Below are 25,486 nucleotides of genomic sequence, written 5' to 3'. Positions count from 1 at the left end.
GCATACAGTATCAAAATGTCTATATTACAGTGTATACGGTCTATACTACAGTAGAATTATGTCACTTTCAGGGAACCTTAAAAGAACTCCACACAAAGACTACTCACAGTGCACACTAAGGCACATGCGCACAAACATACATACACAATGCACTCCTACAAAGGGTTACACTGGCGTGGGTGATGGTAAGTGAGTAAAGAAGTAGCCTAAGGCAGTATGGGGTAGAACGGCTGTCAGATGCAGCTGTGACAGAGAAGCATGGAGCGCCTTGGGCTGCTAAAAGGCTCCCATAAAGAGCTGTGGCCGTATCCAAAAGGCCTGTAAACCTTGACCCTGTTAGACATGTTATTCTCTTATTCTCACATACATCACTCTTTCACCCATTCCTGCATTCACACATGTACATCCATCCACCATGATCCACCCTACTATGAAGAGAGACAAGTAATACATATACAGTAAAATACTTCCTGTCATGGAAAGAATTATTACTGTGCCTCTTCTATTCACTCCAGCGTGGGGGGCTGTCAGTAGGTCAGAGGTGCTGCTGTTGAACCAAATGGAGGGGGGGTGAAGACTCACCTGAACATATTTGCCAATGATCTTCATGATCTCCAGGTTGAACTGTTTAACAGGAGCTGCTGATAGGTCAATGTGACTCAGCAGACTGTGGATGATCTGCAGCAAGGACTGCTGCATGCTGGGAAGGCCCTTTTCCAGCAACTGAGAGGCAAGGGATAGACAGTCGGTCAATATTGATTTTATCTTATCAAATGTAGAATATACTTTGTTGACCAACAGCAATATTATGCAATACAAGTCTGATCTTCATGGCGCAGACCTGATATTGCTGCTGCTGCTTACCTCAGCCAAGTAAGTGACCAGGTTGAAGGTGATCTCGGCAAAGGCATCGTGGAGGTAGCGACAGACCACGTTGATCCAGTTGGTGCAGTCGCGGGAGTAGCTGTGTGTGCTGTACAGGCTCATCATGTGGGCCAGGTTGGAGAGCGTGGCCGACTTCTCCTCTGCACATACCTTGGCTATCTTATCAGCCGTCTCCTTACAGAAAGGAGTAGGGCTGTCAAAGTGCTGGATGAGGTGTGGTAGGAGGCACAGGATGTTCAAAGGGAAACCTGCAGACAAGCCCCAGGAAGAATACCAATATAAGAAAGCGTCACATTATTATTATTATCTATACCAAATCATGTTAAAAAAAAATACAGGAAATCATTGTTCAGTGATGACAGTCATTTTGAGTACACATCTGTAGAGGATAGTGATAAGCTTTTAACTGAGCATCAATGCAATGCAGAGAGTTGGTGTGCAATTGTGCTTGTATCAGTGTTACTATACAGTGTCGATTTCAAAGTTTCTGACTTTTTCCAAAATCAAAGCAGTGAACAGTCCTTCAAAGAATTAATTCAAAGAATGATCAAGCTAGCGGCGTGCATGTTAATATTCTGTGCCCTACGCTCTTACCTGCCACCTGTGACGGGTCGACCAGTGTATGTCTGGACACGCTGATGAGCTTGCTGAGCAGGTGGATGGTGAGCTCTTGGGTGGAGACAGAGGTGAAGCCCTTCAGGAAGAGTTGCAGAAGGCCAGGGAAGCTGTACCACTTCAGCTTGGCCTGGACCCTCTCCAGACGTTCTCTGCTGTCTGCTCGCTCCAGAGGCAGCTGGCCCAGCAGCTTGTTGAGTAACCGCAGGGCTAGCAGATACTCAAACTCATAGTCCGACTCAAGCAGCGACGCTGCGATCCAGAACACCGTGGCCATCAGGTTTGCGGGGTCCACGGGCGGGATGGCCTCCCCTCCCGGACCCCCTCCCCCACTCTCCCGCAGTGACGACAAGCTCCGCGTGCGTGCCAGGTTCCCATGGCTACCTCCAAGTCGGTCAGCAATGTCCAGGGTGTTGCTCCTTCGTCGGTCTGCTTTTCGTTCACCCATCAGGCTGGCACGGAGTGAGTTGCTGCGGGCATGACCATGCACATAATGGAACAGACCACCACTGTTCAGGTTCAGCTGGCCTGTACTTTTCCTATTGGCAGCGAACTTCGCCCCCAACAGGTGATCATGGGTAGAGGTCCTGTAATAAAAATAACAAAAATTTTGGTAAGTAACAGGTTTAATACATGTATCAGACAGTATGTGATAGAAGGTAAATGTGTCAACGGTTTTAAGAGAATTAAGAGGTTACCAGTAGGAAGACTTACTGTGCCAAGGCAGTGAGGAGGTCATAGTTTTTGACTGTGTCTGCTAGTGTGTCAATACCTGACTCCAATGTCAGCAGTAGTTCAATAACAAAGCCCTGAGGAGAGATGACAACAGAAGTCAGCCTATCAGACAGTGACTGATGGCCCTGGATGCTTGAGGTCTCTTTGAATTACACAGCAATTGTTTAACACAAACACGGGTCAGATAAGCAGCAAGTTCTTGCTCAAACAACTTTTAAATCTCTGTACTTATTTATTAACTGTGCATCCTGTAAAGTCTTTTGTAGATTCGGAGTGTGAATAATTTTTGATCTGAGACAGAGGCTCATTCCAGGCTCAGTTCTAGTAGTTGTTGCAGTTTCAGATGGGCTTTTATTTTGATATTTATATCATGACATATGAGCAAATGTGACAATTGTAATTGTCATTTTTGGGATAGGACCAGATGATTAATTTTCATTGTATTTAAATATTTCTAGACGTTTTTCCTCTTTGTATTTCCAACAGACCTGAATGAATATAAAGGAATCTCTGCATCTTAATCATTCGCCACCAGTGTTCAGTGTAATATGACAAGAATAATAAAGAACAGGAACATTCAAGTTTTGTCATGTTCTGACCTGAGCCTCCTCTCCTGGGTCTCCTACAGTCTCTACCAGCCGAGAGAGAACGTCCGACAGCGTGGCAGCGGTCAGTGGTTGTTTGAGCGCCCTGAAAATCTGGAAGGAGCGGCCAGCGTAGTGACGAGAAGAGCAAGAAAGAGCCGTCTGTAGGGCTACTTCACTCAGCAACGACTCTAACTGGAACCCTGAGGGGATGAACAGAGACATATACGTTCAATACCCATGCAAATCCATAAGCTCAAACCAATAAATATTGGTAACAAGCAACTATGAACTGTACCGACCTGCCTGGGACTGTTTGAAGACAGTCACTACATGTCTGAGGAAAACACTAAGCTGGTCAGCACTCTTGATATTGGGGTTCTTGGGAGACACATCCTCATGGTTCCATAGTGGACCACGCTTTCTACAAGGCAAGAGCAAACAAACATCAGGCATAGGGAATTGTCACAAATATCATGTCATGAAACCACACCTCACAATATGTTCATGTTATCACACCAGGCAAAGAGAACCAATATGTATTAGCACACAACCCCAAACTCAAACCCATGCAATGTGAAAATACCCAATCCTCTCAAACATTGCTGGAAGCATGAAAGCAAATACATGAATGGGATGAGAAATGGAGTCATGGTACAAGACTGATGATGTATTACTGGTACACAATGAACCACATACCAGACAAAGTAAATTAGTTAGTAAGTAGGTAAAGGAAATGTTAGTGAAGTATGGTCTTCTCACCTTGAGGTGACAAATTCAATGAGGGCTTTGACCTTCTCGTCCTGCTCGGCAGTGACATCAACCTCGTTGAGGAGTGTGGGGGAGAGGTGGGACAGAGCAGTTGCTCCTGCTCCCAGACTGATACTGGATGAGGTGGAGCTGGAGCTGAGGCCTGAGTCTGTCATGGGTGATGGCTGATACTCTGGCAAAAACTCCTGCACTCCTATATGAACAATGGACCAAAACATATCAGACTGGATGGCAAGCTGAGTAAGTATATCAAGGAATTGCTCGCTCATCATGAAACAAAATGATTTAAAACTGAAAAAGCTGGTCTCTCTTGGCGAATTTAAACTGATAATGAAGTATCTGGCAGATTTAATATAGAGCTGTCTTTGGTTTGTTCAGTCAAGATTTAAATAGGTTTGGCCTATGAACCTGCTGGTTTGATATACAATTACTGCCTTTTGGAGAGTCTAGAAAGTGGGAGAAATAAAAGTTAAATAATATAAAAAAGTTAAATAAAATAAAATAAAAATACAATGCAACATTCTATGAAAGGGAAACCTGCCAGTGCAGGGCTGGATCTCTGCTGCCACCAAGTGATCTTTTCTGGCAATACAAATACAAAACAGGATGGCATATGCATGATACTTTATTGATCTTCATGAAAATTCTCTTTTGCTTGCCCTCCCTTCAGAAGGAGGTCAGGGTGCAGGGTCACCTACAAGAGAGAAGCCCTGGAGCTGGTAGCAATTCAGTATCGTGCTCAAGGAAACTTCAGCAGGGCAGATGCTTGCCGACAAATGGGCGTGAAACAGAGTCTTACAGTGTAACAACAGTGTTCCTACTCACTACTGCCCCTTTCTCTTTATCTCTGTTACGGAGCTGCAAAGCAGAACTGACCTGTGAGATTCAACTCCTGAGCTACAGGCTTCACAGTCAGGACCCTGGGGTCATTGTACTCTCTGTTGCGTAGGAGCACCATAGCCAGGGACTGGACGCTGCTGTTTGCTCCCTGGACAACCAGTAGGTGAAGCAGTAGGCGTTTGCAGTGTTCGTAGACCTCAGGGTGCTGGTGATCAAACCCTGGAGGAAGACACACAATTGGGGAGAGATCAGACAATATGATTTCTACAGGTAGAGGTGTAATGGAGTTGAAGAGGTCAGTTGAACTCACTCATCTAGTGCATATATTATCCTATGACTTTTTTTCTAGTGCATTTTTTAAATTAACTTAATTGGTAGTGGACAAAATCGAAAAGTTGGGAAGTGAGTTACCTATAAAAATGGCATGCAGCAAGAGGTGCAGGTAGGCGCTCCACTCCACTTTGACCCCATGATCCACAATGAGGTCTGTCAATAGGATGACAGCAATGTTACATCTGAAAAACAGAAAAGGGGGGACCAGTTACAAAAGAACACTATAGTACGTTGTACAGAGGGAGAGTAAAGGTGGTGTCTGGTTTACCTGTGGAGCGGTACAGCAGGGGCATTGGTTTCTGGCAGGTAGTCCACCAGAGGAGACCAGCAGCCCCCTGTAGGAGGGAAGGGGAGAGGCTCTGGCCGGTTGTGATCCATCACCTTCAAACGCCAGTTCGCATAAAGCGGCATGGAGTCACCTGATGAAGAGAGAACAGGAATGTTGCAACATTTCTCATTACAGTAAAGTGGGGAATAGATGACTTTATAGAAAAAGATTTAGCTCCTACTCTTCTCCTCCTCATAGGAGCCTCCAGAGCTGCTGCTGTAGCGAGATTCCAGACGATGGTGCTGGCGGTTCAGGTTACTGTTCAGACCACTGTAGATGTCCAGGTGGGTGTAACTGCAGAGTACACATGCTTGTATTAAAGGACAGTGCCAGTATAGAGTTCTTTGCCCATCCCCAAAAGCAGACAACTTTAGATCCATCAATTTCCTTGGCAGATATTTTGAATAAAAAGTGTCTTAGCTCTCAGTGCCTCTAAACTGTATCTAAAAACATGCTTAAGAGCCTAAATTTTTCATCTGTATGAATTCTCCTTGTGACAAAATCAAACACCTGTGTTCCAATTATCAGTGGCTTAAATTTACCTATAAAAGGAGTTACAACAGACAAACAGAAGATCCTTTAAGATCACTTTTTCCACTGTATTTCAGTAAATGGGAGCTGCAAGGTAAGACCAAGTCATACTTAAACACTGAAATACTGTCTGCAACAGTGAACAGCATTAATTTATGAAAGCTAACAGACAAACATGATGAGGTGAGGTAGAAAACTATATGATGCAGGATGCTCCAAAAAGGAGTTTGTCCATGGGCTAAAGGTACAATAAGTACAGATTCCTGTACTTCAAAACTCACTTTCATGACCGCACTTTATTTTGGAACAAAAGCTACCTGGTTTCAAGACACTCCAAACTCCTCCTTCCAACCCAATTGCTTTTTCACCTGCTCAACATTGGAGGACGGTGCTAGTGTCACAATACATTTCAGCTGTGAAGGCTAATAATCATTGTTCTCAAGCCAGAAAAAACAGTATGATTACAGTATTTTTTTACCTCTTCACTAGATGTTTCTATTGGATCTCTGCTCTAATTAGCTAGTTCACTTGCTTCTAGTATGAAAATGTGACTATTGTTTGTGTCAATAATAGACTTCTGTAATTGTAGGGGACAGGACGTGTGAGCTGGGCCAAAGACCTGTCAATGTTGTTGCAATTCCTACTTGTTGCCAATAGAGGCCACTAAAGGTCATAGATTACTTAATTCCCCTTTCAGTACTTTGTTTTTGTGTTTGACACAAGAAGAAGGACACTGTATTTGAGCTCTCACCTGTCCTCCATGTTAGAGTCTTTGACCTTGCTGTCATGATGACCATCATTTCCTGGCACCATGGTATTGCTGCTGGAGGTTGTTCCTGAGAGAGCACACACACACACACACACACACACACACACACACAACATTGACCATCTAGAAATGACAACACACGGGTTATTGGCAACATGGGCTGACCGTGAATTATGCAATTAGACTGCTCATTAACCTGAGGTGACTGAGGGGATCTTGTAACTGGAGGTGATGCGGTAATAGGGAGGGTTGTCCATGTGAGTGACAGCTGAGCTAACAGGATCAGTCAACTCTAGCTCACACATCAACTCCTCCAGCAGCTGCATAGTCTTATCTCTGCCCAAGTAAACCACCACTCGCTTCACCTGAGGACAAACAAGTAACACACAGTCATCAACATGAGGAACAAGCAGTCGATACTTCACATTGGGAAATGACATTGCAGGTTGTAAATATGCTGCAACTTACATAGGGCAGGAGGCTGGGGTCGCTGTTGACTCCTGACATGCTGATGAGGAAGTGCAGGATGATTTTGAGGTTCTTTGGCCAGCTGTCTGCTAATGTGGTCCATACATTCTCTATCTCTGACCAAGCAAACTCATCTCCGTACTATAAGAACACAATGATTTGGTGATTAATCACTGATCTCAATTAACACTGACAGTGTTGTTCATGTAAATGTGATTAAGTTAGAGTGTGCATGGTCCATCAGCTGTCCCACCTTAGCGGTCATGAACATGAGGTTGTTGAGCACCATGGTCGTGGCGTGAGGGGAGCCCCAGCCCTCTCCACGGAGCCAACGGCGGCTGTTGACCATCATCATCTCCCGGTCGTGTGCGTCCTCCTCATCCTCGCCGCCACCAGACTCTTCTGGTCGCCGTGCTGATGGCTTGAAGTCCACCAGCTCCACATTGTTCATCCAAGGCAGGAGGTAGTGCAGCATTACTTGGCGACCACCAGGGTGCGCTGTCTGGATACGCTGGCTCACCTCTGCAGTGACGACAGAGACAGTCAGAGCGGAAGACAGCTGACTCCTAGCTTTTACAGTTTAAAAAAGCTTTGACTTTAAGACTTTATGTTAACAGTATGCACAAGCAATTAGCCGCCTTCACCACGATTTGCAAGTGCATGTTGCATACTTCTGCAGCTTTAAGACTAATCCACCAAGGCAGGCACCCTTGCACCCTAAAGCCCCGTTATATTTGGAGCGTTCTCGGATCTGATTTGAGATTCTAGGATGGAATAACCTCTCTTTTGCTTGCCTGAGTTGCTGGCAATGATAACTGCATCAGCAATTCTGAATGGCCAAACTTTGTGCCAAAAGTGTTTATGCCACCTTTCAAATGATCTTATGTGCTACAATAATTTGGGCGAGTAGTTGTTGCAAAGTGTTAGTTAATTGGGTGCAATCTTGATTTGCATGGCTTTGCCCACAAATAAATGTTACAAGGGCAAAATAATTTCACGTTTTACATATGCATGACCATGAGAGGTGCATTTTTTGATTAGCGCTATAAGGCACACTTTCTACTTTTGCACACTGTCAGTGAATAGAATGGCTTTCTGGTCATTTTTGGTCACTGGATGATATAGCACGTGCTCTTCCCTGCACAAACCTTGTGAATCTGGGCCTCAGTGTCCTGCTCTCACACATAAAGGGCAGATAATTGCTGTCACATACGAGTGAACCTGAGACTTTCCAGTTCAAGGACAGATTCTACACATTGCACCACCCTGCTGCCCAGACAGTAGGGTGTAACTGTAACATAGCAAACCTGAGAAGATGGGCAGAGTGAGCTCTGGGTAAGTCCTTGCAAGCTCCTCAGACAGTTGGTAGTAGGACACAGAGTAGAGGTGTGGCAGCGGTGAGGGAGGCGTCAAGATCCCATCTGTCCGCTGGATCTCCAGCTTGTGGGCGTAACGGAAGAGCTTGGGTTCCAAGATCTGGGTTGACAAAGAAAAACAACAAAAGTAATATATCTGAATGAGACTAGAACCAATGTCAAAACCATCCAGTACCCACAGATTTGTGTACCAGTGTCGTGTGTAGATGTGTGAGTGAACTTTGTATATGAATTCGAGAAAGCAATTCTGACCTGTAGCAGCTGCATGGCCACCTCGTAGATATCCCTGGAAGAATCAGCCGCCTTGAACAGGATCAGGTTCAGCAGCACCACAGTGTCAAACTGGTAATCCCTGAAAGAAAATATCACACACAGGCAGTATTTGAATCAGAATTAGCTGGGTCCAAAGACACCAACAAACACACAATAAGGAGAACCAGTTCAAGCAGGGAATGTGTAGTACCTGTTGTGAAAGACATTGGCGATGGCCCTGAAGCAGCCAGCAGCCACGCGGCGTGAACCGGTGTAGCAGCGGTCCACGGCCCAGAACATGAGGTTGCTCTGGTCCGGATTCAGCTCCAGCAGCAGCATCACCGCCTCACAGCCCAGCTGGTGAACCTGGAGGAGACCACAGAGCAAGGGCTTCACTTTTTGAACAGTCAATATCAATTCTGAGTATGGCATTTTAAGTGATGGCAAACACAGAGTGATAATTGTGGTAGGGTGAGACTGTGGGGTTTCTCTTACCTTCCTGTCCTGAGAGTCCAGGATGTTGTCCAGCCACTTGTAGAGGTAGCCATCGGAGGAGAGGCCGACATTATCAGCTACTGGGCCACAACACAACACTGCAGACATGGCCTGGAAGATTAACAAAGCAGTTATCGGCAAGTAATGACTACATTGTATGCACAGAACACATCTCAGCGTCTATATTATCTTTATATGTGTTTATATGTACCTTGAGTGCACAGTACTGATGGCGGTTGATCTGCATATTTCTGTCGCTGTAGCGGTCCAGGGGGGTGAACATGATGCTGAAGGGTCCGGCCCAGTGGCTGAACAGCATGAACAGACTGTGTCTCAGAGACTGCTGGGGGAAGATGGTCCTCCTCTGGTGCACTGAACAAAACACATACACATGAGACACTCATTGTAAAAAACATTTGTTCTTAATTGACAGGACTGGTTAAATGAAACAAAAATATACACTCAAGCACATCTTGTATGAATAAGGGTGTACGGGCATGCATCTATGAATGAGTGAGTGAGTGAGTCAGAGAGATACCTGGGACATTCTGAATGATATTGGCCACGAGTGCACTGAAGTGGCAGCGGATGTCCTTGAGTGTGTCAGAGTCCTTGTCGTTTTCAGCCTCAAGCAACTGCCTGGTGAGATCAACGTACTCCAGCAGTGTGCTGTTCAGAGAGTGGCTCTCCCCATCTAATCCTCCGCTGGCTCTGTATTTATACCAATAAAGAAAAGGGTAAGAACAGTATCCTAGCGTTTTTAAACCAGATTGATAAAAGGGCAAGTTCAGGCCTAACAAAAATGTTTTTGGCCAGATTTGGTCTGGTTTTCACTTTCCACATACATCTGACTGATGACACCAGCATCGGCCAGCAGCTCAAATATCCGGACCAGCTGGACCCTGAGGATGTCACGACGCCTGCGTCGCTTCATGTTCTGCAAACAGAAGATAGTGGCTTTGAAGGCAAGTCCTTTGCTAAACATAGAACAGTGAATACAGATTCTGAGTTATCAATGAGCTGCACTCACTTCAGGTCTTCTCTCTAGAGCTTCTTTTATGATGGGGTTCAGCTCCTCTATCAACTCTCTGGAGGACAAGAAAAGGAATGTTATATACCCGTCATGCACCCTGCAATAGGCTCAGATCAGCTGACTCCAACCTCCTGTCCTCAGCTGTTAGGAACAAGCAACCTGTCTCCTTCACTACCCACCTCCAGAAAAGCTCTCAAAACTCACCTGTGCATTTTTTTTTCTTTTCAGCTGATTTTTCACTGTTGTTTCTATATTGCTATGAGTCATTTTATCTTTCTGCTTTTGTTATGTGTTTAATGTTATTCAATCGTAATTCTTTTGACAGTTTTTTGGTGTGAAGCATCTTTGAGTACCTTCAAAAGTGCTATACAAATAAAATGTATTGTTATTATAGCTCAAGATATCTCAAGATGTTTAGACAGCAGACACCTTTCACACATGTAAATGACTCAAAGATTTATACAATTTCTTATATTAGGGTATATCTAGCCATCCCCTACCCATTTCTTTTTGCCCAAGATCATGGCAAGTGTGTTGTTTACCTGAAGGCCACGGGGTTGGTCCTGCCAAGCCCCAAGACAAGAGACTCTGTGATGTCCATGCTCTCAGAGCGCATCATCGGGACAACGTGTTTAAACAGGGAGGAGGGGGACGGAGTGCCAACAATCTGTTAACACAAACAGAAGACCAACGTCACTGCTGAAATGTAAAAATTGTAAAAATGAATTCAAGCATTCTAAAAATGAATTTAAGCATTGCCTCAACTCGACCTGAAGTTTAAGGGTTTTGCATTGCATTATTATTTGCTACTATATGGTTAAAGAATGCCATAGAGGACATAGGCAGAGTTCCTATGCGGTTACGAGTCTACAAGCACACAAAATAGACGGACGTATATTGGGATTGAACAATATCTTTCCATACTTTTTATGCAATTTCCACACCTTTCAAGACCTGGAAATTACCATTTTTTTCCTATACATTTCAAGACTTCCCAGAGCTGTGTAGGAACCCTGCACAGATTGTAGTCTGTAGGGTTGCTCCTGACCTTTGAATCATAACTGTAGCAGCCGCTGTCCGGCGTGGACGCCAGCGTCTCAGGCGGGGAGCAGCGGACGGAGCCCGAGGTGGAGGATGAGGAGGAGGAGGAAGAGGTGGAGGAGGAGGCGGAGCTGCAGCAGAGAATCAGGTAGTTCCTCCAGAGACCGATGTAGGAGTCGCTGCTGCTGCTCAGACTGTTCACCTTCTTGGCATTTATGGGGCTACTGCAGATGGGCATTCAGGAGAGGGAAGAGGTTAATGACATGCCATCCAAAGCTTGACCAGTCTAATGTAGTCATTTATGGTAGTAAACTCATATTAAAAGGGTATGAAAAAACCACTATGAGACAAGCAAAGTAACTTGGTTCCTGACAACGTTCATAGTCAAGCATATTTGACACATGGTAATTAGTTGTGGGCGGTATACAGATAGAAATTATGAAATCTGTGCAAAGTTATAGATTTGCCCATACTGTTTCAACCGGATGAGCCAGGAAGGCTTTGTGTATTTACTTTCTATATATTACTATGTATTTACGTTCACTTGATGTCAAGCAGTGTGTCATTTGTCACAAAATTGCTTAAAACACGTGGGTAGGGCTGTTTTTTGAGTAGCACCCATGTGCGTTTGTTTATATAAAGACTTGGACAGACTACAAGACTGTTCCAGTCTTAACGTTTTCCATCTGGTTGGGATGCCGTTCAGACTAGCTGACAGGACAAAGATGGGCATCACACATGAAGACAAGGGAAGGGATCACACATTACCCGATTCTGTCCCATTTGTTCAGAGCACTTAACTGCAAGTACACTTACAAAATACCTGTTCCATCGGTTCATGCTCCATGGTACAGAAGCTACAGTATTACAAATGTTACAAATTTTGAAGTTACACCATTACAAGACAAACACTGATGAGGAATTTTGTATGAAAGTTAATTCACTTTGCAATTGCATACTTATGTGGATTGATCCAGGCACACTGCCATTTTATACTATTTTTTATGATATTTATTCCTCCAAATGAAATTCTATAGCAATTTGTTAAGAGTGGAGCAAGAGACTATAAACCATCTACATGAGTGGGCATTGTTATAAGTAACTTCTCGTCCAGTTGATTTTCTTTCATGTTTTGTTGTTGTCTGATGATGAGTCACGGTGCTCAAAACGTCACTTCTCTGGTGCATTAAAAAAATTTAAAAATGGAGCCTTGCAATGTTCGGACTGTTCTTCACCTGTTAATTGGACTTCTGTTATGTCCAGCACCTGCCCCAGATAAGGACAATACATGTGCATGCTACCACCACTCATTTTCTTTTTCTTCCCTTTTAACTTAACTCCCACTGACTGGGGGCATTCTCTATTGTGTGGACATGGATTGGTTATAAAGTCAGACATTGAGCAGGATACTATAATCTGTAGGCTTTGTTGCACGACTGTCACCGTCAGCAACCTATTTTACCACCTGAAGACAGAACGTGTGCGAGTACGAATATTGTACATTTCTTTGTTTCGATTTTATCCAAAAGTGTACATGAGTGTCCAAATGAAAAAGGTCAGTGTACTTAATTGTGATACCTGCCCTTACATTAACAATTGTTAAAGTAGCTGCACTGTTAAAACCCTAGGGCAAGGTAAACAACTACACTAATATAAGACGTTATGTTAATTTAAAGAAATACGATGATATAAAATTCAGGTCATTCAGACCACCACTACTGGTAAGATCACATCATCCACAAAATGATGGTATTAAAGTGTGTGGGTACATTCACAAATAGGATGATGTCACTCCAGGCAGTGGACTGCAACCACAGTCATTTCAGGTAAACACCATTTCACTGGTCCATCACAAGAAAGTCCTTTGAGACATGCTTGGGATGAAGAGCTGTATGACTTGACTGGTCAGTATGCCTACTTCTAAAGGACATGCAGGTTGCACTCTTGGCTACATTTCACACATCCACTCAGCAGGCTTAGCTTAGTGTTTCAACAACCGAAAGAAAATATGAAGCAGACAAACTTCCAAATCATGCAAATATTTAGTATAATCTTCTGGAACAAGACTACTAAATGAGTACCAAACATGATTTTGCCCTTTTGCATCCGTGTAATGAGTTTCAACAGCCTCATGCTAATGTTTTCCAAAGTTTATCTGGTGCAAATTCTTCAATCCACCATCTCTGCACATAATGGCACCAACCCTGCAGAAACATTTCTAGTGTCATCATCACCTGAGCCTCTCAGAAAGGCAGACTACAAACACACACAAGGACAGAAACACACACACAAACACAGACAGACAGAGTGGCACACATACAGGCAGACAGACACACACACACGCACACACACACACACACAGAAAGGCCTGAGGAAACTTACTTGATGTCAACTTGTGGAGACAGTAGCTGCAGGCGGGTGTAGGCAAACATCCAGGCATAGTTGAGGGCAGTGGGGCAGTGCTTGGGCAGGTGCTCCTGCCGCAGGTAGCTGGACAGGCTGATGACCCAGGGATCCTGGCCTTGCGTAACATGGGCAAACACCCAGATGTGCGAGGGGCTCACCACGTCAAACTGGTGGCTGATGGGAGATGAGCTCCACTCTGCCAACGTCTGAAGATCAATCCCACTGGGACAGTACAGTAGGTTGGTCTATAGGGGAGAGCAGAGTGAGACAAGGTTGAGTCTCAGAGTAGGTGTGCATGTTTTATGAATGTGTAATAAAAGTCAAAAGGCACTTTTACCTGGTCAGCTCCTGTGAGATGAATGAAGCTCTCCAACACTAATGCACTTAATCTATCCATCACATCAATGGCCAATTCCTCATCCCCCTGAAAGAGTGTGCAGAAGAGAGAAAGAAATAATGAAGAAAGGGACAGAGAGAGGAGTACCTGTTGCAATAAAAAAAGACTGATATTCTTCATGACGTCTGTCACATCAAAACCATGCACTGTGGTTTGATGCTAGTATATTTACCTTTGCAAGTCCCAGTGCAGTGTGCAGGGCACGGACCTCCTTGAGGACGTTGACAGCCAGCCTGCGTGTGGCAGGGCGACAGCTACAAAGCACCACCAGCGCCAGGCCCTCCACCACATGCAGCACACCCAACAGAGGAGTACGCTCCAGGGACAGAGACGGACCACTACCTGGGCCCTGCTGCAATAAAGAAGTTAAACTTAAAATCACTCAGAACCTGAGTGCACTTGATACAGGACTGTAACATAACAAATAAAAAGCCATGAACACAAAGAGTACATGGATGCACAAAACACAAGAAAACAACTACCCCAGAGTTTTGCACAGCTGAGATTTCCTTGACCAACCTGTGCCTCGTGGCTCTTATTGCTGCTCTGCACTGCCTGCCTCCATTGGCTGATGAGCTGCAGCAGCATCTTGACAGCGTTGTCCAACAGTGTGGGGTGGACGTCCGTCACCTCTCGCACAATGAAGTAGACGAAGCCTGAGAGCACGTCCTCGCGCCACTCTGGGAAATCCACCATCAAGGCCTGCAGGGTGGTGAAGGCGAGGCCACGTAGCTCCTCATCCATGTGGATGGTCAGCCTAGGGGAGAGGAGGGAGCAAACAGGGAGAAAAAGATCAAAGAATGTGTGGAGGGCTGAACACTTTTAAGAGTTAAACTGTGTAGTGACATGTCTAGAGTAGGGTCAGGAATGGTGGATTACTTAGCCAGAAGCTCTATTAGGTCTTGTCTGCTCATGCCATCTGGGATCAGTCTAGGGATGGCTGCCACACATGTACGGAAAAGATCAATCTTCGGCTTCCTCTCTCCACTGTAACACAACAAACAGCTCATGAGAACCTGCAACAGGGCAGACACACACAGGCATGAACAGGAACACAGGAGTAATAGCCTGGATCCAGTTTGTGGCTACTTACGTGATCATGTCCTCGGGCTCCTTGTTGGACATCTGTACATTGGTCATGCTCATAGAGCGGCCCACTTCCTTGTCCAGGTGGCGCAGGATGTTATCTAAGGCCTTTCTCACTTGAGGGTAGTATAGTGACATGCCTGAAAACCCCCCGACACAGTCATTACACGCACATTACAGTGAAAAATATTACACAGTACAGATCCTGAAATGTCCCATCCTGACATGCTCTGCCAGAGGCGTCACACCTACCTATGACCTTGGCCTCTTCATCAGTGAGGGTGGTGTTGAGGAAGATCTTTTTGACACGCAGGGTGTTGCCAGAGGGCATGATGACCCCTGTGGTAGGCATAGGAGGCTCCCCATCCTTCTGCTGTAGGCTGTCAGCAATCACCAGGAAGGCCCGCAGACCGATATTCATCCTCTACCAGGACAGAAAGTGGGAGAGGATAAGAGATATGGAGGGGGAGGACAGAGAATGCAGAGGCGCTTGAACAAAACTGATCTATACTTTTACCTCTGGATTGATGGTGAAGGTTTTGTGAGATTTGCCCACGCACAGGAGGTCATAGATAATCTCCTTCATAGCAAAGTCCAGTCTTTCCTGTGGGAGCAAACAAACATGCCAGAAATCACTGACACAGCTACTATATGACACATCCCTAGTTTTAGCTCAGCTGTATAATCCACATACATCAATTCACGGTCAAATCCTACCTGAGCTATGAACTGGATGATCTTGACAAAGATGTTGAGGGGCGTGTCCCTGGGCACCACACTGCGGGAGCCTTTGGGGAAAAGTGCTGAAACGATGCTGAGCAGTCGGCTAGGAGGAGAAAAAAGGGAACTTTGTCTAACATGTTCAATACTCAACAACAAAGGCCCCTCATTTAAATAACTTTGTGTCAGACAGCAGAGGGTTTGATTATGTGTGTGTAGTGTGGGGCACAGCGAGCAGCAGGCCCTGAGACTGACCTCTGTGTGACAGTATTGCTCTCACACTTGATCCTGATAATGTAGACCCATAGCAGTCTGTAGAGCGACTCCAGCGCCACACGGGACATTTTGGGATCTTTGTTCTGTGGATCAAAAAGGGAATATTAAGAGCCACACAATTTCATTATTACAATTCCATTACCCACCGTGAGGTTATAGAGATCAGGCTGCTGTTGTCTGGAGTCAGATGTGACACATTAAAACTGCGGGCAGCCGCATGTAGAAACTGATATAATTAACTAGTTTTCAGCCTTGTGTAAGAGGGATTTATAAAGAGTCATTGATAGATTTATACACATAGAAAGTCTATGTATGGGCTGTTTAAGTGTACTGAAACGTTCTGATTTAGTCAACAGCAAAACTCTAATAAAATGCAATACTATTTTATGGGCAGTAGGGTGCCATAGTGCGTATGGAGCTCTTCAACCGGAAGCCCGACCCTGTAGCTGACCCTGTGCTCTGGGGAGAGCAGGAAGAGAATTTCCCTCCAGGGTCAATAAAGTACATTATATACGAGTACGATACAAGTCACCTTTTGGAATAAAAAAGCAAATAGTTTAAGATACTGTGCAATGCTGGATTGCAGACCATGTTCCAGCAGCCCCGTTATATTTGTATTGCAACTGTATCACGTGAACTTTCAGTCTGCGACTCAACAGTGCAATCAGAGAGATAGGTAGCCCACTGGACACCAACAAACATAGTGTACACTCCAAACAGGCATGATACAAAGGATTCTTTCAAGGTTACTGTTGTAACCCTCCTTCTTATCGGCTGGGAATGTGAATGCAAAGATGCCAGACCGCTTAAGAAAACTTAAGAAGAGAACAGGGTGTGGCTGCAGCCAGCCTATTACCAATTCAGACAGAAAAACAAACACACACTGCTGCCAGAATAGACTGCAAAAACACCAAATTCCTTGATGGACAAATCAATGAACCTTCTCATGTGCTGATGATCTTCTCTAACCTCCAATAAAGGTGTATGTGTGTGTCTGCTCACAAGAATGTCAAAGTCCACTCTATTAACACAAACAGCACTGTGCTCTACTTGCAACTACATACAAGACAGCAAAGCCATTCACCACTGATGCTGATAAAGACAAAGCAGCTGAACAACAAAGCACAAGGCAACATCGCACCTGGAGGTAAGCTACAACTAGTACATGTTCCTCCATTCTCCTTTTGTAGGGCGACACTTAAACCTCATTGTCATTAAAGAGGACAATACGCCTCCAAACAACACACTGCCCTATTAGCCAAACTGCTGTACTCCCCTGCTTCCTGGTCAGGTGACCTTTGTGAAGGAGGGGGGCAGGTCACTGACACCAGACAAACTCACCTGCAGCGTCTCAATCTGCTTGCGGATGCTGTTGTTAGACGGCATCTGGAGCGAGTGAATGTGAGAGAGAGATCAAACGACAGGAGACACGGAGTGTAGGGTTGGGGAGGGAAACATGCAAGTTATAGACTAAAAGAGACAAAACATAATAGAAAACACAAACATGACAAGAGCAGTCCAAAGTAGCCTAACCCTTGTCAATATGACACCAAGTGAATCATCAGTACCTTATTGCAATGAAATGCAATGTATGAGATGCAAATTGTGGATTTTATCAGTAGCATGTTAGGAAAGTTATGTAAAAGTGCATCAATAATATACTATAACCAATATGGAATTATATATTTCAACATACAATGAGTAAAATATTCTAAAATGTTAAATGTGCAAGAGCAAGACAAAATTAAAAGGTGTGCTGTGGATGGTAAATCAGACAAAGACAGAAAATACAAACAAAAAGAGGACTGAAGATGAGGGGAACACAGATAGGATGAGGAAAAGAACATTAAAGGATATGTAGGAAAGACGGTAAAAAATAAAATGTTAAAACCAATTGCCTATGTTACACCTACAAAACCGACAAGCAACTACACTCAAATTAGCAGTCCATTCAATTTCATTACCATGTCTAGCAACACTCACTATGCAGGTTGTCCTATTTTAACCCTGTGTGGATCATACTCTGTAAAGTAGAGCTGCACGATTAATACATTAATGATAATCCCCATTATTTTGTTAAATATTGTGATCTTGATTATTAATCGATTTCAGGAAACAAAACAATTTTATTGTAGTTTTGCTCCTTAACATACATTTTCACTTTCTTCAGTGCAGTATTTCTCAAGGTAGCAGCAGCAGCAAAGTCTTGTTTTCACCGTTACGGCCCTGCTCCACTACAGCCATCAGCCGTCAGCCATCGAAGGAATGATTCCTGTACCAGCACTGAAAGATGCTCCACTGCTCGCGTTGCGTCCGCATTGTGTTGCGTCCACATTGCGTTGCGTCCACATTGTGTTGCGTGCGATGGCTGCGTCCAAGCGAAAAAATCACCGAGGTTCAATTCTCGATGGCTGACGCACGCGTTCTCCCTCATTGAAATAAAGTTGAATTGATTGTTTTCTGGTGAATCCATTCAAAAGTCAACGCGCTCTGTGAAGCAGGGAGAACGTCACACTGGCGCAACGGTGATGGCAATGCAACGCAACGCTGGTAGTGGAGCTCTAACGTTACTGTCTTATTCTTATTGTGGCTCTTATTTACAAAATTCAAACTTCATCTTAACTTTTGTTTTAGTCACATGGGTACACGTTGCACCCTCAAATGTTGTGAATGGTCAAGCGTAATGGAAGCGATATACCACACTGGGGCTTTCAGGGCAACTGAAATAAACAATAACACAATAACAAACACTTAAATATCGCTGAATTACACCTGTATTAATCAAACATAAAATCAAGATACACGATTATCTACGATTATCTACCATTAATTGTGCAGCCCTGCTTTAAAGCAACTAACTTTTTAATAAATGTTACAACGTTAAAAGTTAAAAATATCCAAGTCTTTTATTAGTTTTTACAATATGAATTTCTAAGAGCAGCCACAGGGTTAAAATGGCTGGTTGGACAGCAAGCCCAAAATCACTCACTCTGAATCACCACTATACTCAAGAGCCATCACACAAACCAGGAAATTTATCCCTGCAACAAACAATCTACATCACCACTCAGGAGACTGATTACAATTTTGAATAAAAGGGAATCTAAAACAATTAAAATGCTCAAAGAGAACAACGCAACCAGATCACTGAGATCACAGACGGCCATTCAAAACCATGGGGAATCACAAGGAAGCAAAGGGAAATATGTCCACCACAAGATCAAACACTCCATCTCCACAAAGGGTAATCAATGCAGAATTGAGGAGACAGTCAGTAAGTCAGTCAGTCAGTCACACAGCACTACAATGCCTTGGGGCTGAATTAGCTCCATGATGGTACAGGACAGGAGGAGGGTTGGCTTGATCAGTTTGTGATTGGTTTACAAGGAGTTGTTAGCAGACCTGAGTCAAAACAGCACTTGACATAACTCGTCATACATAAGATGCACTTAATTTGGTTTAGTCAATACGTATGATATTTTGACTGTGGTTAAAGATACTACATGTAGGATTATCTCATTAACATATTACTAGGAAATTAGCTGTGATTACACTAATAACAGTGACCTCCCATGATCTTTTATTTTGTGTTTTTATTTAGCCCAATTTGAGCGTTTGTGAGAGTCCCAATAAATCTGAGGACATCTGAACATTTTGAAATATCAAACTGGTAAATTCTACTGATAAATCGTACAGAAGTTAATTTTTCATGGGCTCTATTGTTACCTTATCGAATCAAGTGCTATTCCTGTCCAGATCTGGTTGTTGATCACAGAAGGGAAAGTACATTATGATCTTTAGACAGAGCCGCAGAGCACACCCTTCACAACCAAGACAACTTCTGCCAACAGTGGCATTAATCATACACTAACTTACATGGAATATCATAAAACAAGAAATGTATTTTCTTTTTACAATTGACTTGTAATCAATAGCATTGAAGTGATTGAAAGTGTTGGCTAGAATTCTATTTAAGTGGGCTCATGTTACTTTAAACTGCCGACAAGAGCAGCAAAATTTCATAACATGAGAGTCATAAGACTTCTGAGGATCAAACTGAATTAGCCATTGTCAAACAGAGCATGATGTCCTCTCTCTGTTCTGAAGACTACAGTCTTTGTGCTACTCTTTAGGGCTAGGGAGTAAAAACTGTTTCTCTAGGCTCAGGGTGGCAGTACCTTCAGGTGCGAGAGGCAGTTCTGGAGGAAGATGTGCCAGTTGTTGAGGAAGAACTGCTTCTGACTGACACACAGCAGGCACGTCACCAGGGGATACAGAGCCTGGGGAGATAAATAATGTCAGCATCAAAGCAATGGGGGGAAAGATGGAAGAGGAATAAAGGAAGGGTGAGGGAAGAGGGAGAGGAAGAGTAAAGATAAAAAGCAGGAGGAGATGGCAGGTAAAGAGAGGAGGGGGAGGGAGAGAGAGAAAGAGAAAACTGGGGTGGTAAAATGATCATTACCAAAGAGTGCTTCTTCCTGGAACTAAGGTCAAAGGTCGTCTGGTACAGCATCTCCACAAAGTTCTTCAGGCACGGCACATTGACTTCATTCTTCACCGCCTAAAGGGGAGAGAGAGAAGTAACCGCAGAGCTCAACTTGACAGGACTGCATTCAGAGAGTCATCTAAATATAGGACAAAACAGTGGAAATTGTCATTAATTTGTGTTGAAAATTTACTAGACGATTTAGGGAAGCTGTATGGAGTGTTACTCACAGCAGCAACAGGGATGAGGATCTCCACAAAAAGGCCTGCCAGAGCATGCTTTATGTCCTTATCCTTGACCTCCAGGAAATACTGGGCACACTCCTGGGAAAGTTATGGCACACAGGTAAAGACACGTGATGCCCAGCTACAGAGATAACATGGACGCACCAACACATAGGCAAAACAAGAACATCACAACAACACAAGTCTGTTACAGTGTGCCCAGGCTATTTAAGGCACTGATTGCTGAGGGCACAAAACTCTTCCCAAAGCATGTTTATCATTGTCTTTATTGGGAGATTAACCATAAATGGTAATGAATTTTGCTCCTTAAAAATAGATATCAAATCCAAAAATCCAGTATTACTCAGGCTTTAACAGATAGGCATCATATGGGTAGAAACCAAGATGTACAGAAGCATAGTGGTGGGCATAAACCATGGCATGTTACCCAGTGTCTTCCATTAACACACTGGGAAATCATGGTCTTGTTAAGAGAGGAGCATATTGAGCTTTTTACTGCCATATAGAGCTTAATGAAAAAGGCACTGCTCCATTCACAGCTCTTGGCACACGCACACACACACTTTCTTGGCAATATAACCTCACATCTGATCGTTACTCATCTGGCTTTATGAGCCACTGACACAGAGAGCTGCTGAGTTTCAACAAAAGGGCAGCAGTAAAAAAAGCCTTCTGTTGTACAATTTAGCACAAACACATCAGTCCACCTTATTGAGAGTACAATTAGACTGGCAGACTTTTAGCATGAAGTTACCGCTATAATTTACCTGCATGAACTGAAACGAGGCCTCAAAGTCCTCCACAGGATACATTTTGACCCGGAAGAACTTCATGCCCATGATGAGGCTGATGATGCTCTGGACCACGTAGGGACTCTGCTCTTTCTGCCTGAGCTCCTTCAGCTCTGTGATGAACTTCTTCCTCACTGCCTGAAACCTGGACACACACACAATCACAATCACACACACACACACACACACACACACACACACACAGAGATGCATAAATCTACACTTATTAGAAAACAGACTCGGAGCTTGAAGCGAGAGCTTGTTGAGAGTTGGCTGTGAATGTGATAAGCTGTAAACTTTAATGCTGCGTTTAACAGTTGGTCAGTATTCAGAACCAAGGAGCAGAATAAAGCTTGCTGTTACTTTGACTGTGTGAGGACTCCGATGACCTCAGCGTACAGATCTGCGATGATGTGCACATTGCCAGTGTTGGGGCCAGAGTACCTGAAAATTCACAACGCATGTGTTATTAAGTCATATACAAGTAGAGGCTTCAGGATATCTCTTTGTAAGACAACAGACTTGTGCTATATCACTAGAAATACCATCAAAACAGAAATGCTTTCAAATAGTCATTACGACTGGCCTGGCCTACAGATGTGTTTAACTCTCGCCAGCAGCACCAGAAGCACTCTGACAGTGTGTTTACTTGAGGTTGACTCAAGTTGCTCAACATGAAGCAATAGTGTTTTCTTTAAGTGACATTAATGATACAGACAGCTCATAAAATCACACATTGACCATAAAGTCTGTCTTTCCAAACAGCCATAAATAAATGACTGACTCCCTACTGCAGAGCCAAGCCCACACTGGAGTGAGACAGTCACAGTACGTAAGATATTCATCAAGCAGTTTTTTTTTATTCATGTGACAAAAAAGGCCGTTTCATTGGTCTCTCTGTGTGTGTGTGCGTTTCATTTGTCTATCTGTGTGTGTGTGTGTTTGTGTTTATACTTACCCCTCTTTGTGTTTAAAGTGCTTGAATGCCAGGTTTAGAACTTCATGGACTAAAGCATCTGGCACTGGATGAAGAGGAATCTGTGACGCAAACATGGAATCATTAGTCTTATTAGAAGCATTGATACTCTCTTCATTCTTTCTCTTTGCTACCATTCATTATCCTCCCTACAGGAGCAGAGCCAAGGACAACTTAGCTCCGGTCTCCAGGGTTTGGCTTTCAGCTCAGAGTGTGTGGCTTAGATCTGGACAGTCTACTTTAGACCCTGTGCTGAAGTTGGATCCATAATAGACTAAGAAGCAAGCGCAGTTGGAGTTGGTATGCTGCCATCGTGTCTATTTACTGTTTTACCCTTAAGGATATAGACTTCACCAACTATTGTACTTCTTTCCTGTATCATGGAAGATATGTAAAAAAAAAAAAAAAAAAAAAGAAAAAAGAAGAGTAATCTCAACCCCTTGTATCCCTCGCTAAGGAAGCATTGGCAGTTAAGGACATTTTAAATGTTACTGTCAATAACATGGTTAGTGGCAATTAAATCTGGACAGAGACTTTAGCAAATGTCAAACTAAAGCTAGTGGAGCCTTTTTCTGACTCAACTCTATTTGGAAATCCAATGTCCATTAAGGAAAGGCCAAGGTAAACCTACATCTGTGCTGTGTCTTAGTAGTTGTTTGACATTTTTGACCAAAGACACCTCTTCAAATCTCACATCTACACTAACAGAAACTAACAGAGCAGGACGCCTGGCTAGAGGAAGGTAGAAATGAATGGGCAAGTGTTCTAAGATGCCAAAAAAGAAACAGTTTCAAAATAGCCCTAAAATGCCTGAGGGAGCATGCAAACATGACCTAAAACGATTTGAATAAGAGCTGTGGAGGCTGAGCTGAACGGGATGAACATGAGCTGGTGTCCGGCAGCCAAGCCGGTCTTGGATCACCACAAGTGGCGAAATATTCTCCCTCTTTATGTGAGTATTCCAAGGATCAGCTTTATGGCCGTGGCAGGTCAAGAATCACTATGACTTTACTGTACCAGTCTTAAATTGAGACTTTGTATAAGACAGCATACAAAAATAGAGTCAAATAGATCACCTGTTTTAAAACTTCCACAGAAACTAAACAGAAAATGAAATCTATGGCTAAGTCCCTCCGCTCCAATAGGTAGTCTTTATCCCGGTGCTGTTCATCTCTACAGAGAAGGAGAGAGAAAAATATTGTAAACAATGAAGGAGATTTGAGGAAAACTCAACATAAAACACCCGAAATGCTACTGTAATCACTCAGAGATTATTTGCTCAAGAGGGAAAGGAGGACAGGAGGGAAGGAAGTGAATCAAGACGAGTATCTCACCCTTTGGACTTGGTGCTGGAGCGAGGCCTGTACTCATAAGACTCATCCTCAGTGCCGCTCTGCCGCCGGTACCAGTCGAACAGTGTGCGCAGCAGGGAGGGCAAACAGTGTTCCGCTATTGAGCTCATAGAGCTTATTAACTGCAAAAAAAACATGACAAACATTAGATTAAGCTGATCAACCTATTCACTCTCACACTACGATCATTTATGAGTGAATCATCAGTGTCAAATTCCTCTCCCTAACATATTACACAACATTCAAAGACATTCAAAACAATGATAATGAAAAATCAAATTAATGCAAATAAAATACTCTCCTAGTCCATATGTGTGTGAAGGACAAAAATCTGATGTTAAACTCAAATATTTTATGTTTTATCATGGTTTTATCTTGTTCTTATGTGTCTTTGTCCTTTTATTGCACTTTGATGACAATTTTGCTTATATGTCCTTTTTTTTGTTACCCTGTCTCTTATGTGTTTTTGAATGACATCAAAATCATAAAAAATGCAAGCACTAAATTAGAGCTGCTCTCTGTTGCCATCTTGCCAATCTAACACCCTTTTAACTTGTCAGTCCAGGTCTTTCCTGTTTATATCTTGCTAATCAAGGTCTGTGCGCATAAATGTCATGTGTCTTTTTCAGCATGCCTGCATCCAGTCTTGTATGTGCCTGCCTGTGTTTGTGTTTCAGCATTTGCTTTTGATTGTAGATAGCTATTAGGGACTATGGATGAAAATGTTGCATGTACATGTCAGCTAAACATATAAAATAAATAGTGTGTAGAGAAGGCTGTCCCAACAGAGATGGAGGAGAGTGCATATTTAGGAAGAGTGCAACGTAAAGGGTGAATACAGACCAGAGGTGACCTCAGCCAGTGGGTGATATACTGGAGCTATTGATTGGGACTGGGAGTGCGGTGTTGGATGACATGTTGAGCACAGCGTGGTCCCGCTATACTATTGAGCTGCACCACAGTACACACGCCTCTGCAGTGGCCATACGCAAGACCACCCAACTGATACGCTCTCCTCTAAATACCTTATCAGCACTTTGATCACATCGATGATAATGATGTCAGAATGTAAACTGTGCAACTAGTACTGCATTAACAGGCCTCATAAAACCATTGTTAATGGATGATGTATAATAGGTGTATGTTGTACTGAATGGTCATAATTTAATTCTTACAAGAAAGGATAGTAAATCCTATGACTAACAAGTAAAAAGAGAAAACAAGAAATCAGCATTTTAGCGACTCAAGATTATGGTGTTTAAACTTTCAGACAACATATACAACGAGATGAAGTGGCCGGTATGTATTAAGTAGGTCTGTGTGTAGATGTGTGTGTTTAAGAGCCAGTGCAGTGTACTGAGGGTGCTGGATGGATGGATGCTAGGCTGGAGAGTTATGCAACTGCTCCCTCTGCCCTCACGGCACCAGGCGGACACACTCCAGCACCCAATGCTGATTTACTGCTGAGGATGACACAGCGATTCTACACTCTCACTTTTGCTCTCTCTCTGCCCACTCTCTCTCCCTCACTCACAATGGAGACAGCTGGATCTATAGCACCATATCCTCGTTGGCTTTGTGTTGTGCTGAACAAAGCACTCTGCAGCAGGCAGGCCCATTGTATAGAGTTCTGCACCAGCCAGAGATGAGGGACAGACGGGCCATTGAGTGGGGATTGATTGGGTGGAGCTGGGG

General features: G+C 43.7%; 1 protein-coding gene across 2 annotated transcripts in view; it reads right to left on the bottom strand.

Annotated features, from left to right (window-relative positions):
- Positions 1 to 25,486, bottom strand: part of fryl (furry homolog, like) — a 57,512-nt gene that overhangs the window by 15,011 nt on the left and 17,015 nt on the right. For both annotated transcript variants that reach the window (XM_071539072.1, XM_071539073.1), the window contains exons 5-48: positions 23,774 to 23,913; positions 23,516 to 23,612; positions 22,422 to 22,501; positions 21,827 to 21,907; positions 21,440 to 21,608; positions 20,658 to 20,750; positions 20,404 to 20,502; positions 20,120 to 20,221; positions 17,283 to 17,327; positions 15,921 to 16,024; positions 15,663 to 15,771; positions 15,463 to 15,549; positions 15,198 to 15,369; positions 14,953 to 15,085; positions 14,739 to 14,846; positions 14,379 to 14,616; positions 14,032 to 14,211; positions 13,800 to 13,886; positions 13,439 to 13,707; positions 11,064 to 11,280; positions 10,558 to 10,682; positions 10,013 to 10,070; positions 9,828 to 9,919; positions 9,521 to 9,693; positions 9,194 to 9,354; positions 8,983 to 9,093; positions 8,699 to 8,853; positions 8,488 to 8,587; positions 8,167 to 8,335; positions 7,113 to 7,381; positions 6,860 to 7,000; positions 6,588 to 6,756; positions 6,374 to 6,458; positions 5,273 to 5,385; positions 5,032 to 5,182; positions 4,842 to 4,945; positions 4,467 to 4,649; positions 3,582 to 3,783; positions 3,122 to 3,243; positions 2,835 to 3,022; positions 2,215 to 2,309; positions 1,480 to 2,087; positions 865 to 1,133; positions 583 to 723 (exon numbers count right to left, since the gene is read on the bottom strand). In XM_071539072.1, coding sequence (XP_071395173.1) covers positions 583 to 723; positions 865 to 1,133; positions 1,480 to 2,087; positions 2,215 to 2,309; positions 2,835 to 3,022; positions 3,122 to 3,243; positions 3,582 to 3,783; positions 4,467 to 4,649; positions 4,842 to 4,945; positions 5,032 to 5,182; positions 5,273 to 5,385; positions 6,374 to 6,458; positions 6,588 to 6,756; positions 6,860 to 7,000; positions 7,113 to 7,381; positions 8,167 to 8,335; positions 8,488 to 8,587; positions 8,699 to 8,853; positions 8,983 to 9,093; positions 9,194 to 9,354; positions 9,521 to 9,693; positions 9,828 to 9,919; positions 10,013 to 10,070; positions 10,558 to 10,682; positions 11,064 to 11,280; positions 13,439 to 13,707; positions 13,800 to 13,886; positions 14,032 to 14,211; positions 14,379 to 14,616; positions 14,739 to 14,846; positions 14,953 to 15,085; positions 15,198 to 15,369; positions 15,463 to 15,549; positions 15,663 to 15,771; positions 15,921 to 16,024; positions 17,283 to 17,327; positions 20,120 to 20,221; positions 20,404 to 20,502; positions 20,658 to 20,750; positions 21,440 to 21,608; positions 21,827 to 21,907; positions 22,422 to 22,501; positions 23,516 to 23,612; positions 23,774 to 23,913 — 6,594 coding nt within the window. The remainder of the gene's footprint in view (positions 1 to 582; positions 724 to 864; positions 1,134 to 1,479; positions 2,088 to 2,214; positions 2,310 to 2,834; positions 3,023 to 3,121; positions 3,244 to 3,581; positions 3,784 to 4,466; positions 4,650 to 4,841; positions 4,946 to 5,031; positions 5,183 to 5,272; positions 5,386 to 6,373; positions 6,459 to 6,587; positions 6,757 to 6,859; positions 7,001 to 7,112; positions 7,382 to 8,166; positions 8,336 to 8,487; positions 8,588 to 8,698; positions 8,854 to 8,982; positions 9,094 to 9,193; positions 9,355 to 9,520; positions 9,694 to 9,827; positions 9,920 to 10,012; positions 10,071 to 10,557; positions 10,683 to 11,063; positions 11,281 to 13,438; positions 13,708 to 13,799; positions 13,887 to 14,031; positions 14,212 to 14,378; positions 14,617 to 14,738; positions 14,847 to 14,952; positions 15,086 to 15,197; positions 15,370 to 15,462; positions 15,550 to 15,662; positions 15,772 to 15,920; positions 16,025 to 17,282; positions 17,328 to 20,119; positions 20,222 to 20,403; positions 20,503 to 20,657; positions 20,751 to 21,439; positions 21,609 to 21,826; positions 21,908 to 22,421; positions 22,502 to 23,515; positions 23,613 to 23,773; positions 23,914 to 25,486) is intronic.

This window comes from Centroberyx affinis, unplaced genomic scaffold, assembly GCF_046629955.1.
Source record: "Centroberyx affinis isolate AG114_WGS23_722 - 3 ecotype Tasmania unplaced genomic scaffold, CSIRO-AGI_Caff_v1 ptg003390l_1, whole genome shotgun sequence".
In the NCBI taxonomy this organism is placed as follows: Eukaryota; Metazoa; Chordata; class Actinopteri; order Beryciformes; family Berycidae; genus Centroberyx; species Centroberyx affinis.
Note: the sequence above shows the minus strand (reverse complement) of the source record. Positions and strands in the feature narration are given on the sequence as shown.